Source organism: Epinephelus lanceolatus, chromosome 11 (assembly GCF_041903045.1).
Source record: "Epinephelus lanceolatus isolate andai-2023 chromosome 11, ASM4190304v1, whole genome shotgun sequence".
Taxonomy (NCBI): domain Eukaryota; kingdom Metazoa; phylum Chordata; class Actinopteri; order Perciformes; family Serranidae; genus Epinephelus; species Epinephelus lanceolatus.
In genome coordinates, this window is record NC_135744.1 from 41,956,167 (window position 1) to 41,970,618 (window position 14,452).

A 14,452-nucleotide genomic window follows, 5' to 3' on the forward strand; every position below is an offset into this window, starting at 1 on the left:
AGAGCAAGAGCTAATGAGAAATCAACACAAAGTAAAGAACTTAGCTGCTAACAATAATGATAAATCATAATAAACAATAAAAAATACAGTATGTGCAAATCTGCAAGTTGTGTCTTTTTTTCACCCAGAATGACTTTTGTGTTTTCATTTTCTCTTACTCTAATACTCTTGACATACACACCACACCACCCTACCCATCAGTACTGCATGTTGTGACAGTGGTTATGGGGGGAGTTTTTCCTTATCCGCTGTGAGGGTCCTAAGGACAGAGGGATGTCGTATGCTGTAAAGCTCTGTGAGGCAAATTGTGATTTGTGATATGATAAGATAAGATAGGATAGGATGCACTTTTACTGATCCCACAATTGAGAAATTCCAGTGTTACAGCAGTCGAGGGGAAAGAGTCAGATTAAAGATTTCAAAATTTAAACTTAAAAACATAAAACTTAAAAACGAGGCATGCAAAATAAAGTACAAAATATCCATATTTGTCAAACCTGTACTGCTACTGTCAAACTGAAGTTCAGGGAAAACATTGTGAGTGAATCTATCAGTGTGTGCACATAAACATGTATTTATGTATGTATCCAAATGTTTACAGTGGCCTTTTAACATGATTAAATGTACTACAGATTTTTGTAAATCTCACCTGTCCAGCCACGCCAGAAGGCTTTTGGCTGCAGCGATCAGGTCCACCACGGAGGTAAGAAAGTCATTGGGCAGCTTGCGGGTAGCTCGGCCATCGTAATGGCCGCTGCGCCTCCTGCCTGTGATGAAGTTCTGCAGGTTCTTAGCAGATGCATTGAGCTTATGAGAAAGAGTCTTCAGATTCTCAGTCTCCAGCCCGTAATTCTGGAGGAGAGAGGAAAGTAAACTCACTCTGTTTGACCAGTTTGTCAGTGTTTGTTTTAACTGTGATGCATTCCAAGAATTTCTCCAGTGTGGAGACTGAAACCGATCTGCTCTGTGAATAAAAAAGATCACTGGCAGAGGAGCCCACCTTGTCTCACTACAGAAGATGCGTGCCCTTTGACAAACACAAAGAGGAACGAAACCACTGACCCGTCCACACGGCCCCGCTCCCCTCCATCTGTCACGTTGCATGTCGAGGGATAGCCGAACGCTCATTACCCGTATGCCAAACTGCACGTGGGGGCCAGTGGGCGTCTGTCACGTCAGAGTTTCTTGGGAGGGGAGAGCGCGGCAGGAGGGCTACTAATCATATTCAATACAGCAGTGCCTGAGAGACTTAAAACTAAATCCCAGTTACATAAGGAGCTTTGGGGCTGAAGCAAGGCCCCCCCGTGCAGCGATGCAGGATGAGAGGACTTTAGATTCAGATTGCATCTGTGACCTCGGTCCACTAAATCTCCATCCAGTCTCTCTACTGTATGTCTCTCTTGAGCTGACACGTACCCATCTTCATCTCTATTCCACCCTCTCTCCGTCAGTCCTGCCTCTCATACATCCTTTAACATCTTCTTCTTTTTGATTTCCTCTGTCTCACTCTTCACCTTTAACACCACCTCAGATGTGCATTTTGGTTGAGATGCAAATTGGTTATTAATGCTCAGTACTGACATCCAAGTATACTTTGTAATTGTCCAACTATGCAATTAAAGATAAGGGTCTGAAAAGAGGGAAATTACAGTATCATGAGGAATGATTCAGCGGGTGGATGACATGCCTACAACCAATTATAAAAAGCATTCCTCAAACACAGAGAGAGCTTTACATTTCCATTTACATAGAACTTTAATGACATTGCATTTGTTAAACGCTGTGAAGAATAAAATGAATTAGCAAATATTGCTTTGTTCCAGCTTCTCCACTTTGAGGATTTCGCTGCAGTTCTGTTTAATAGGCTGTCATTGTGGGTCTGTCATGATAATTACTCAACTTACCCATGTCAGCAAAAATGATTGAGGTCATATCCATATACCATATGATATTGTCCTTGTGTTTACATGTGTGTTTGTTTACATAGGAAAATGTCACCATAATTTTAGCCAAATATAAACAGCAGTGTTTTCTCAACCATTATAAGACTTGTTTGCAGCACCTAAGCCGAATTAACAGAATTTTTTTTTTTTGCTGACATTGGAATTAAAAGTTTATTGCTCTCTGAAAGAGTATACTTGCATTATTATTCTCCTAAGTAATCATTATATCAGTGGCATAAAATAGTCTTAAAATGACAATAATATCTAAATTATTTCTTTGACAATATATCGTCCAACAAAAGGAGTTATCATGACAGGCCTATATGATTTGAAGTCACATTAACGTCTGTGAAATTGCCAGTTTTCCCTATTTCCTGACATTTTATGTACTAAATAAAAAAATGAAAATAACATAATGACAATGTTAGTTGCGGCACTCACTAGATCAAAAATGATTTTTTTTTGTGAGCTAACAGGTGGTTAAATCAACCTAATAAACATCCCAAACTTTAAACAAGCAAAGGAATATAACAAAGAAAGAAATAACTGGAAAAACAATGAACGAAAAAGAAGCTCTTTTTCCTGATAGTGCAAATTTAAGGGTAAAAAAAACTTGAGAATACTTCAGATTTCAGAGTTAATGCATTTAAAAATTAAGTCATTCAGGGACAAGTGACCTGAAAAAGTGACAATGTTTGGTAAAAGCTCCCCTCTGTGAAGAAAAGATAATATTCTTTGACTATATCATGTGATTTTGACCTAAGGGTACAGGTTTTGTTTCAACATGAGGAGGAGACACACACACACACACATATGAAAGGTGGGGGGGTCCTTGACCAGAAAGATCCCCTGGATTCTGGGGAAAATTTATGCAAGAATTTGTGCCTTTTCTGCATAAATTTAGAGTGTAAATGTCTTTAACTTTGTGTTTTTATTTGGAGGTAGGGGGACAAATGCATGTTCTAAATATGGAGATGGATGTGGCCCCTGTATGCCCCCTAAAAAGACTCTCCTGAACAGGAAGTCACATTGTCACCGGTTTCTCTTATGTCATTGTGGTCCTGCTGACCTGAATCACAAGGTAACACCTGAGGTCCCTGCAGTGACACATGGACTGAGTGTTACAAGCTGTATAAATATTAGGCTTTCGCTACTTCAGCAGCACATCAGCCCGACCATCAGAGCAGCAGTCCATCATGCTGACACACACAAAACTTGTGTTTCTGAGGCTAAGAGCAGAAATCACTTCAAGAGGAGGCTGTAATCCGTGTCAGCACTAATGACAGCTGTAAGGTTTGCCTGTAGAGGATATTTTTATCAGATTATTATCCCTGCTAGATTTGCTGCGATGTTTGAAAAATTGAGGCCTAGAGCATTTTCCCAATCAGTATTCACTTATTCCTGAAACAATTGACTTTGTTAAGTGATTGACAGATTTCCTGGATGATAAATTTATGCAAGAACACAACAAACATCATCACTATCAGTTGAAATCTTACATATTCGAAATATCAGTTTTTCGGTACTAAAAAACAACCTTATTTTCTAGCTTGACAACACCACATTTTTGGGGTTAATCCAGGGATTTTCCAAGTATTTGAGAAGCTGAGGAGGCACCAAATGTGCTAAAGAAATTTCATCCAACAGCAGTGGTCTGGGACTCTTTGAGGTGACAGTACAGAGTAGTGGGAAGACAGTGTGGGAAGCTTGGACTCACCAAAGCACAAAGTAAGTCCACAGCCTCCAGTATGAGCTCCTGGTGGCCGATTCTGGACACTCCCAAATCCTCCAGCTCCTGGTGGGTGATACGCAGCAGCTGGTCCCCCCCTACTTTCTCCCTCTCGAAGGTCTTGATGTACTGCTGCAGGCAGTCATCCAGGCCTGAGGGATTCACACAGGAAGACAGGAAAAACTTTCAGCACAGCTCGACAACATAAAGGTTTAGTTTGCTGGTGGCATCTAAGATTCCTTATGAAACCTCTATTTGCATTATGTGCTCTAATAGGGCTTGATATCGCTTTTCTTGCCAGGATATGTGCTGTAGATCTGTAAAGTGTGAGCGCAGGTTGTATTTTGTTGTGTCTTAAGTGTGAAACCGTCCGTGTCAAGCAAGAAATCTGACAGATTCCTCCTCCTCAACAGTCCTGAAGGTGCAGTTTCAGCTTTAAACTAGAAAAAGCTTTCAACTAAAAAGGGGCTGCGTGTCTGTGCTCAGCTTGTGTTACATCTTTCACTGCTGCAGCAGGTGTGAAGTCGTTCGGTGAGGCAGACGATGAAGTGCAGCAGACTAAAACACACCGATTCTGCATCTCCTGTCTCCTTCAACGGTTTTCACCTTATCAGGTTTAAAACAGCGCTAACGCGTGCATCAATACGGTATACACAGGGGGTGGACATAAAAGAAAGGGGTTTTTTTTGTTTGTTTTTCCATTATGGATTAATGTGCTGATTCAGGGCCATAATCAGTTATTAACGAGGGTGGGGTCATCAATCTACACCTTCTAGACAGATAAACAGATATATATTAATCCTTTTGGAAATTCATTGTGCACTATACAGCAAATGGCAGATAGATAAACAGACAACTATAATAACACCGACAACAACAACAGCACCAAAAGACCAAACATCAACAACAGGGCACCTCCACATTATTATAGACTTGTTCACCACCTAATGTCAAGTTCTACATATCATTAGGTGCAGCGTTCTCACAGACAGTTATTTTTGTTCAAAGTTTGTTCAACACTGCACAAATGTTCTGCCCGCACAGGTAGTTCGGAGCGATGGCACTCTATACCTTCTGCCTGATGATAACAGTGCATACACTAAATAAGGGTTCGTGAAACATCTCTAGTAATCTCCTGCTCTCTCCTAGTCTGTGACCCAATCCTCCACAGGGTCCCCACAGGAGAAATTTTTAGAAAATTAAAAGCTAAACTGACCATTGTCAAGCATTTTGAAACAAAAATCTTAGATGAGGGGTGCTGAAAGTTTTGATGACTAAGTGCCATTTTCAGGAGCAGCATATGATTGAGGGCTGCACAGGAAAAGTGCACAAGCTACGACTTTTTTATGACTTATGTTAATATGACATTTTCAGTGACATTTTTTATGACTTCTTATGATGTACTAACACTTTACAAGCGTATGTAACACTCATAATACATTCTAGTTTCCTACTTTTGAATACATTTGAAAGTAATGAAATAGAGAGACAGTTTTACTGCTTCTGCTGGGATAGCAACACCACTCGGACTAACCACAAGCAGTATTGCAAAAACACTGTGATTCTTGAACTGGTAGTAATAACAACAGCAATGTATTTATGATTATGATTAAATTTGCCGTCCATTATTTTGGTGCATTCTTTTTCTTTTTAATTTTTCAACAATATATCGGAATTGTAATAGGGGGGAATGTGTTCCTCCCTATTACAATTCCTGCCGAGTGCTGATTATTTTCTCAATCATTTGGTCTATAACTTATCAGAAAGAAGTGAATAAGCCGGTCATAATGTCATAGAGCCTAAGTTATGTCTTAATATTGCATATTTAATCCAACTGAGAGTCAAAAAATCCAAAGATATTTATTTTACTATCATAGAAGACAAAGAAGAACATCACATGTTGATATTTGAGAGGCATTTTTGCTTGAAAGATGATAAAACAGTTAATGAATTATTAAAATAGTTGCTGAGTCATTTTCTGTAAATTGTGAAAAAAACTGTGTAATCATTTCAGCTTTAGCTCATTTGTGTATATACATGTATATCATAGCTGAATGTCACCAGAGAGCACTCTGAATGCTAACTGGCTATCCTTTTGGAGACAGAGAGAGTAGCCTTTGTAGGGCTTTCTCTACACACTCGGTCTGTTTCCATCTTCTCAGTGAGAGGGACACACACACACACACACACTGACCACCCTTTGCTCATCTCGTCTTCTCATCGCTGCGGACCAATCATATACATGTGACTCAGTGCCGTGCCTAAACCTGATCAAGCATTCAGATCTGGTTTAGCTGGCAGCTAAACGGTGGAGAGGAAACATAGGGAGTTTCATGGTTTTGCATAAAATTTAAAGGCTTAACTAATCAGCCTCTTTAACAAGTTAATTGAGACTCATTATGTCAATGAAGTATTCCCCATGTTGCCATAGAAACCATGAAGCAGGGTTTTGGCAGGGGTTCTCCCTGACCGCAGGACCAAATAAAGAAATACGTGAAGAGAGGACATGATGCTTTCCATAAAGTGATGGCAGGATGAGACATCTAGCCGACGAAGCTGTCTGCTGATTTCATGAGCAATGATTCAAAAACGCCCATGAGAATTTACATCTTTTTTTTTTCACTGTAAAGCATCATGCAGCACTATTTTGATGGATATAAAGGTTATTACTATATTTGGATTTTGAGAGTTAAGACACAAAAGGTAAAATGAACATGCTGTTTAACGGTGATAACATTTTAAATTGAAATGTCTTGTATCATATCTGACCTCTTGTGACCATGGCATCATGCAGTAGACAGCCTCTGTAGATGGAGTAGCCACTTCACCAATTGCACTAAGTAATCTCTGCTGCATCAGATTTCCTGCCCATGTCATGTAGGGGCCAGATTATGAGGCACGCCGAGGAGAAATTAAAAGCGCAGCACTGACACATCCTGATCTTCATTCTAGATAATCCACTGGTAATGTGAGGTGAGAGACACATTTTAAGGCTGTTAGCGTTGTTAAAATGGATTTCTGTTAATCTGACTTGTCATTGATCACTGTCAGTGACTCACTGTGGCAAGACAGACTGAAAGGGAACAAATATAAAGCTGGTACTTCACAAAACATGAATTATGTTAATGCACACTGCCTGGAACAGTAAAGAGATTATACTAAACCCGCATTAAGCCTGTGCCTCAAAACACACACAATTCATAAAAACAATACTGAAATGTATGTATCATGTGTGTTTGCACAGCTACCACGCACTTGTTTAAGAACAAATTCTCAGTCAAAGCTGAAATTCTTTTCTCTTTTGTGACGAGAACCTCTTCTTTAAAGCGTCTTTGTCACAGCTGGGAATTGGGCGTCTTGCTCACACAAAACACTAACTGGGGGGTGGAGAGTGGGATTGTGCGAAGGTCACAGGGTGCCCCTGTTTGGCCTCCGGTGACATCACGGAGCTGTATGCTAATAATGGAACCTGTGAATGCTAACGACGAAAACGCTGCCAGTCCTCAGGAGCTGAGAATGGATGTGAGACAAGAATGAAACCCCCTCTCCGTTTCCTCTCCCTCAGTGTCTCTCAGTGCCACTCTGTCCCTCACTTTAAATTACCATTACTGGGCTCTGGGCACAGAATCCTCTCTGCTCCACTTGTCAGATGTGGGACACTGAAGAGCCCTCTCTCATATCCAATCTCCGCTTCTCGCTCCCTAGAATTCTCACTTGTGCCAGCTTATTTACAGATCATCTTAGATCTCATTTGAACTGTTCTGGCCGTTCTGTCTTTGCCTTTATCCACACATCCTATCACGCCTGGGTCTCCTTTGTCTGTAAATCCACCATGGAGCTATACACAGTCTTTACGGAGCCAGCATGCTCACAAAAACGCCCTGTTTAAAAAAGCAGCATCAGATTCAGGTATTTGTAACACACAACACATACTAAGAGAGGTCTGATCCTTGCAATCATAATATGTCTGAGCCAGCAGAAAACGGCCCACAGGCTTAGAATTATGACTAAGACTGTGTGTGTTTGTGTGTGTGTGTGTGTGTGTCGAGGCAGTAAAGATGTATGTGTATGTTTCATCTGGAGCATCTCTGAAGGGCTGTGGCCTGACACGTGAGCACGTGGCTCTGCAAAACAACACACATTACTGAAACAATTACTGTGCTAACAGATAAATACACAGCAGACTTAGACAACATCCTCCCTCTGAGTTTAACATCTCCTCTTTTCTTTACATATTTGACAGCAACAGACCGCCAGTGGCAGTTACTTTGTAATGCAAACAGACAAAAAGCACTAATGAGTTATCTGTGCCCTGACAGTGTCTTACTTGTGTGGGCCATTTATAGGTCTTGAGCAGACAATTTTCCTCTGAGGGATCTCTCATCCAACACAGCTATGAAATCTTAGCAATGACAAATTCATTTTAACAACTATATATTAAAGTGAATGCCCAGGCCTCCATTATTTACAGTTCAGTTTAGTCAAAACATCACTTCTGCTCTTGGATGCTCAGTTGGCCTTAAGAGTGCTTCAGTACCAAACTGGATCCTATCTGTGCATGTGTATTTGAACCTAATTTGCCTGCTGGATGTTTCCCAAATTTGAAGAAATGTATACTAAAACGCTCCTATGCCTGTATAACTTTGGGCCAGAGCTAATATACTCTTAATGGATAAGCATCACCTTGGGGTTCAGTGCACTATGAGGTTTTAAAACTAGTTAAGCTACTTGTCAGCTGTGACTTCTTAATGACTTAGAACATCTGTGGATCAACATTTGGCACAGATGGCTGTACAAGCTCTTGTATTATAGAGCTGTGACACTTCATCGCACATAAAAAACATATGTGGTTAACTTGAAAAGCAGATTCTGACCTCAGATGTGATGAGAAAGGTTATAATTTGTGTGTAATTACTGGATCTCCGCTATGTTTCCCAGCCTCCTGCGAGGCTGCCCGCCTTAACAATAACCACCGCAGGACACAATAGAGGTTTAAAACCGCTCCGTGCTATTTGAATGTGTTAGGCTCTGGAGAACATGTTAGTCTGAACGGACAAGTGGTCTGCACATTGTCACCGCCTGGAAAAATCGATCAAATGATTTAAGGCTGTAATTAAAAGCCTTTCGCAGCCGCATGCCTGTGAGGCGAAAACCCCGAGGCTCAGCAGGTGTTTTGTTCTCTTTTGGCATCTGTGAATCTGTGTTGAAATGCGTTTGCGACTCGCAGCGCAACACTACATTGATTCTAAATATTGCAGCCTGGCGATATTAATTTCTATTTGGCTATCATCGTGCCTGAAGCCTTACCTTTCATCCAGTCAACCACTTGACTGGAGCTCCACTTGCTCACAGGCTCCATAACCAGTGCCATGGTAGAAGTTTGTCTTGGTCACGCTTGACAAAAGAAAAACACCCCCAACAAAAACACTGCCCACTCAAAAATGTCTTTTTTAAAAATGAAGAATTAAATCGGAAATTAAAAACAGAAAATAAAAGGGCTCTCTAGATTCTCCTCAGCTGGGTTTGGCTGTTTACAAACAAAACGAGGTAGGTCCAAAAGGTCCAAAATGTCGCTTTGACAAGGCTGAGTGCAGCCCAGCAGACTTATGCACATTCCTGTGCTGTTTGCTCGCTTGAAAGAGCTCTTTTACTTGTCATTCATGTCAGGCTCAGTGGCGGTGGTGCTGGTGGGTCGCTGCTGCCCGACCCCCCCTTTCAAAATATATCCCAGTACCATCCAGAGCAGAGGAGAACAACGCACAGACTGTCACTTCATACTGGTGTCTGGAAAGGTTGGGTTCGCTCTGAGCATCCTCCCTCATACACAGACATGCAGTCATAGCCCTCACCGTGCGAAGTATCTGTGTATGAGGGGTGGTTAGTGCCGCAAAGAGGCAGGAGGAGTCTGAGCAGTGTCTTAATGGGAATGAATGACATCCAGATTGCTGGATTTTGGTAAGAATAAGAGCTGAACAAAGCTTGGCTGAGTGGCAGCACATGTGCCCCTTTTGCACCAAAATTAGTATGTGCATGCAGGTTTTTCAACACAGGTAAACCCACTAAAAATAGGAGACTCCTTTCCCATTGTCAATAGACCAGAGCTGTGTACAGGGCTGCAGCAGACAAGCATGCATTTCTGTGTGAGTGTTTTTTGTTTTGGTTTTGTTTTTTTTTGCTGTGTCACGTTCAGTGTCAGGTTAGTAAACAACAGAAAGCACCATGGAGGCTCTCTTACTTATTCAGTCTTTCTTTCAAACTCGGTGCAGACTAATTTGGATCAACATTTGAGCACTGCTTGGATAGAGACAGATGGTATTTTGTGGTGGCACATCATTGCGTCTGGCCAGTTAAGGAGCCAAAAGTAGCACGTTTACCCAAGATGTGTTTCCATCAATGCCAATTAGAGCTGGAGCCAATAAATACCCATGACTACTGCAGAGTAATTTGACCCCGGTGTGAATGCTGTTTACACCCTTCCCATTACATTAAAAAGCCAGATGTTAGCAGGTGTTAGTGGGGTTTTGTGCAGTAGGAAAGAGGCTTTGCAGCTGAGGCATGAACAAGCAGAAGATGGGTAAGCACATACAAAGAACAGTGCCAACTGTTTTGTTTTTAAATACTACCTCAATTGGGGCGTCGGTGGCTTAGTGGTAGAGCAGGGGCCCCATATACAAGGCTGTTGCCGTAGCGGCCCGGGTTCGACTCCAGCCTGTGGCCCTTTGCTGCATGTCACTCCCTCTCTCTCCCCCCTTTAACACTTGTCTGTCCTGTCAAATAAAGGCTAAAAAATGCCCCAAAAAATATCTTTAAAAAAATAAAAAAACTACTTCAATTGAGATTTTTGGATCATTCAGTAGTTTCACCCAGTTCTCATTCCCAGAGCTTCAAATACCACCACGGTGTCACACCCCTTGGTGCGTGATATTGATTCCAGAGGCATTCTTTAGCATATTTACCAGACTCACCTGGTTTTAAACTGCCTGCAATGTAAACCCATGAGTGAGAAAGTTGGTGTAGGGTAGGAGGATGGGGAGGTGGATCGGTCAAACAAAACCGGACTTTAATCCAGGAGACCACAGCGCTGTGTGAAACCAAAGGTTGATGTTGTTTTAACGTTACTACAGTTATATATCTACGTTCCGTGTAAAACTGAAATTCAGTGTTGTTGTATTGTTGTCAGTGTTATGCAATTCATGTATAGTCACTGATGTCACTCACATGATGCATTTACATCAAGTTACGTTATGGAACAAACAGTTATTTTAACCTAAATCATGATCTTTTTTCTAAACTGACCAAGTTGTTATGTTGCCTAAACCTAACCATGACTGTTGACGACATTAACCACGTGTCACAAACTGTTTCAGCTGTGTGTGTGTATATATATATATATATATATATATATACAGTACAGGCCAAAAGTTTGGACACACCTTCTCATTCAATGCGTTTTCTTTATTTTCATGACTATTTACATTGTAGATTCTCACTGAAGGCATCAAAACTATGAATGAACACATGTGGAGTTATGTACTTAACAAAAAAAGGTGAAATAACTGAAAACATGTTTTATATTCTAGTTTCTTCAAAATAGCCACCCTTTGCTCTGATTACTGCTTTGCACACTCTTGGCATTCTCTCCATGAGCTTCAAGAGGTAGTCACCTGAAATGGTTTCCACTTCACAGGTGTGCCTTATCAGGGTTAATTAGTGGAATTTCTTGCTTTATCAATGGGGTTGGGACCATCAGTTGTGTTGTGCAGAAGTCAGGTTAATACACAGCCGACAGCCCTATTGGACAACTGTTAAAATTCATATTATGGCAAGAACCAATCAGCTAACTAAAGAAAAACGAGTGGCCATCATTACTTTAAGAAATGAAGGTCAGTCAGTCCGGAAAATTGCAAAAACTTTAAATGTGTCCCCAAGTGGAGTCGCAAAAACCATCAAGCGCTACAACCAAACTGGCACACATGAGGACCGACCCAGGAAAGGAAGACCAAGAGTCACCTCTGCTTCTGAGGATAAGTTCATCCGAGTCACCAGCCTCAGAAATCGCAAGTTAACAGCAGCTCAGATCAGAGACCAGATGAATGCCACACAGAGTTCTAGCAGCAGACCCATCTCTAGAACAACTGTTAAGAGGAGACTGCGCCAATCAGGCCTTCATGGTCAAATAGCTGCTAGGAAACCACTGCTAAGGAGAGGCAACAAGCAGAAGAGATTTGTTTGGGCCAAGAAACACAAGGAATGGACATTAGACCAGTGGAAATCTGTGCTTTGGTCTGATGAGTCCAAATCTGAGATCTTTGGTTCCAACCGCCGTGTCTTTGGGAGACGCAGAAAAGGTGAACGGATGGATTCCACATGCCTGGTTCCCACTGTGAAGCATGGAGGAGGAGGTGTGATGGTGTGGGGGTGTTTTGCTGGTGACACTGTTGGGGATTTATTCAAAATTGAAGGCACACTGAACCAGCATGGCTACCACAGCATCCTGCAGCGACATGCCATCCCATCCGGTTTGCGTTTAGTTGGACGATCATTTATTTTTCAACAGGACAATGACCCCAAACACACCTCCAGGCTGTGTAAGGGCTATTTGACCAAGAAGGAGAGTGATGGAGTGCTGCGGCAGATGACCTGGCCTCCACAGTCACCGGACCTGAACCCAATCCAGATGGTTTGGGGTGAGCTGGACCGCAGAGTGAAGGCAAAGGGGCCAACAAGTGCTAAACACCTCTGGGAACTCCTTCAAGACTGTTGGAAAACCATTTCAGGTGACTACCTCTTGAAGCTCATGGAGAGAATGCCAAGAGTGTGCAAAGCAGTAATCAGAGCAAAGGGTGGCTATTTTGAAGAAACTAGAATATAAAACATGTTTTCAGTTATTTCACCTTTTTTTGTTAAGTACATAACTCCACATGTGTTCATTCATAGTTTTGATGCCTTCAGTGAGAATCTACAATGTAAATAGTCATGAAAATAAAGAAAACGCATTGAATGAGAAGGTGTGTCCAAACTTTTGGCCTGTACTGTATATATATGCTACACAGTGCCCTGTGTGTCACCATCAGACACCCAGGGGTGTGACAATGTGTCAGCATTATTTTTGCTGGCCATCTAACCACTTGCCATGAAGTAGTGGTGATAATATACAATGGTGTTAATTGGTATACTTTTATATAATAGAAAAATCTTCACCACTGTTGATGCGATGCAAACAATCTCATGTCTCATCAAATACATAGTCACCAGTCCAGTAATGGAAATATAAAAAGTACCAGGGTCCGTTGTATGACAGACCGTCCATGGCCATCGTGGTGTGCATGCACTCATGGCTCTTAATTGGTCCAGTCTAAAATGTAGTTGAAGCAGAGCAGTTGATTTATGTCAAGTTAAGAGAACTCATGTCTATCATTGTTACAATCACATCTCCACATTTCCAGTAGGCTACTATGCCAGTTTGAGATTTGCTGCTGAGACTCAGGTCAATGTCACACTCAGTTATTTTGTTTCTTTGATAGTCTGGCAAAACATTACCAAACCAAATTGATAATGCAAGTGATTTTTGAATCCTTCGGTTTACTTTTGATCTTCAAGGGGCATTATCATCATCCTGCAGACCAAAATGCCTCTGGACGCAGTTGGATAGAACTACAACCAATCAGAGCAATGTGATGTAGCGCTGAGCAGCAGACAAAGGTAAACAGACTACAGCATGCAGAGATGAGCTGTGATGGTGTAGCATCAATATGTCTGTGAATGAGTGTTGCCGTTTTTGTCATCAGAATTTAACAATAGTTCATCAGCAGAAAGTTCCACACCAGCTGCAGCCATCTTGGTTGTTTTAGAAAATGCCTCAGTGGTGCTCCTCTTTACGTTAATGCTCACTGCAGTGTTCCCAGCATGAACGTGCATAAATCAAAAATGACAGCATCATGTACTTTGCATTAAGCACAAAGGCTCTGCATCGTCTGACCACAAACATTTTGTGATCAGCCTGACCCAGGCCAGGTCAGCTAGAAATCTGTATGAACGGAGGGGGGACCAGATGTATCAGAGCAAACGAAACATGAGCTTGTAGTTCCCAGGCTAGTGATAATCATGTTTGAAACCGTCATCCCATCTGCATAGGAAATTTGCATATAAAATTATGCAAAAAGCCACCGTGACTTTTTCATCACTAAACACAAAAACAGCTCATGTTTTACAGCTTCAAAATGGCTGATTTAGAGCATAACAGCAGTGTTCTTGTGCAAAACTGATGGTATTATCCAAGTTGTCCGTGACAGTATGTGTCTTTTAGGCAACTGTGTTCATGGGCCCGTTACCATTCCCCTCCATAAAGAAGCCCAAACCAAGCAGTAGGAGTTGCTAAAGCCATAAAGAGGATTAGATCCCTTGCTGGCTTCCCACAAGTGAACACTGTCAGTTGACAAAGCTGGAAGCATTGCAGGCACTGATTAGGCCCAGGACTGTGTAGGAGTTGATTAATGTTTTCAATAGTAGCTTCCCCATTTGGTTTTAATAATGGCACAAGCAATTGTACAAATTCAGCCTTGTTTCTGCACACATAAGCCCTTTTTAAACAGGAGTTGTGCAAATTTGCAGGAAAGCCCAATCAGTCTTTTTTCTGCATTGGCAGTATAAAAGCAAAATCGGGGAGTGCAGCAAAATGCCGCCTACCTAGTTTTGTTTATACAGAATGCCTTTTTCTGGGCAATGGGGGGGGCGTGAGCAGGTAACAAAACGTGTAGCTCAGCGTGTGATGTAAACAGTG

At 41.6% G+C, this 14,452-nt stretch overlaps 1 protein-coding gene across 7 annotated transcripts in view; it reads right to left on the reverse strand.

The window, feature by feature from the left end:
- The window catches only part of LOC117270502 (connector enhancer of kinase suppressor of ras 2-like), a 46,170-nt gene extending 36,639 nt beyond the window's left edge, over positions 1-9,531 (reverse strand). For all 7 annotated transcript variants that reach the window (XM_033648209.2, XM_033648169.2, XM_033648162.2 and 4 more), the window contains exons 1-3: positions 8,980-9,531; positions 3,661-3,824; positions 650-852 (exon numbers count right to left, since the gene is read on the reverse strand). In XM_033648209.2, coding sequence (XP_033504100.2) covers positions 650-852; positions 3,661-3,824; positions 8,980-9,043 — 431 coding nt within the window. In that variant the 5' untranslated portion in view covers positions 9,044-9,531. The remainder of the gene's footprint in view (positions 1-649; positions 853-3,660; positions 3,825-8,979) is intronic.
- Positions 9,532-14,452: the final 4,921 nt, after the last annotated feature.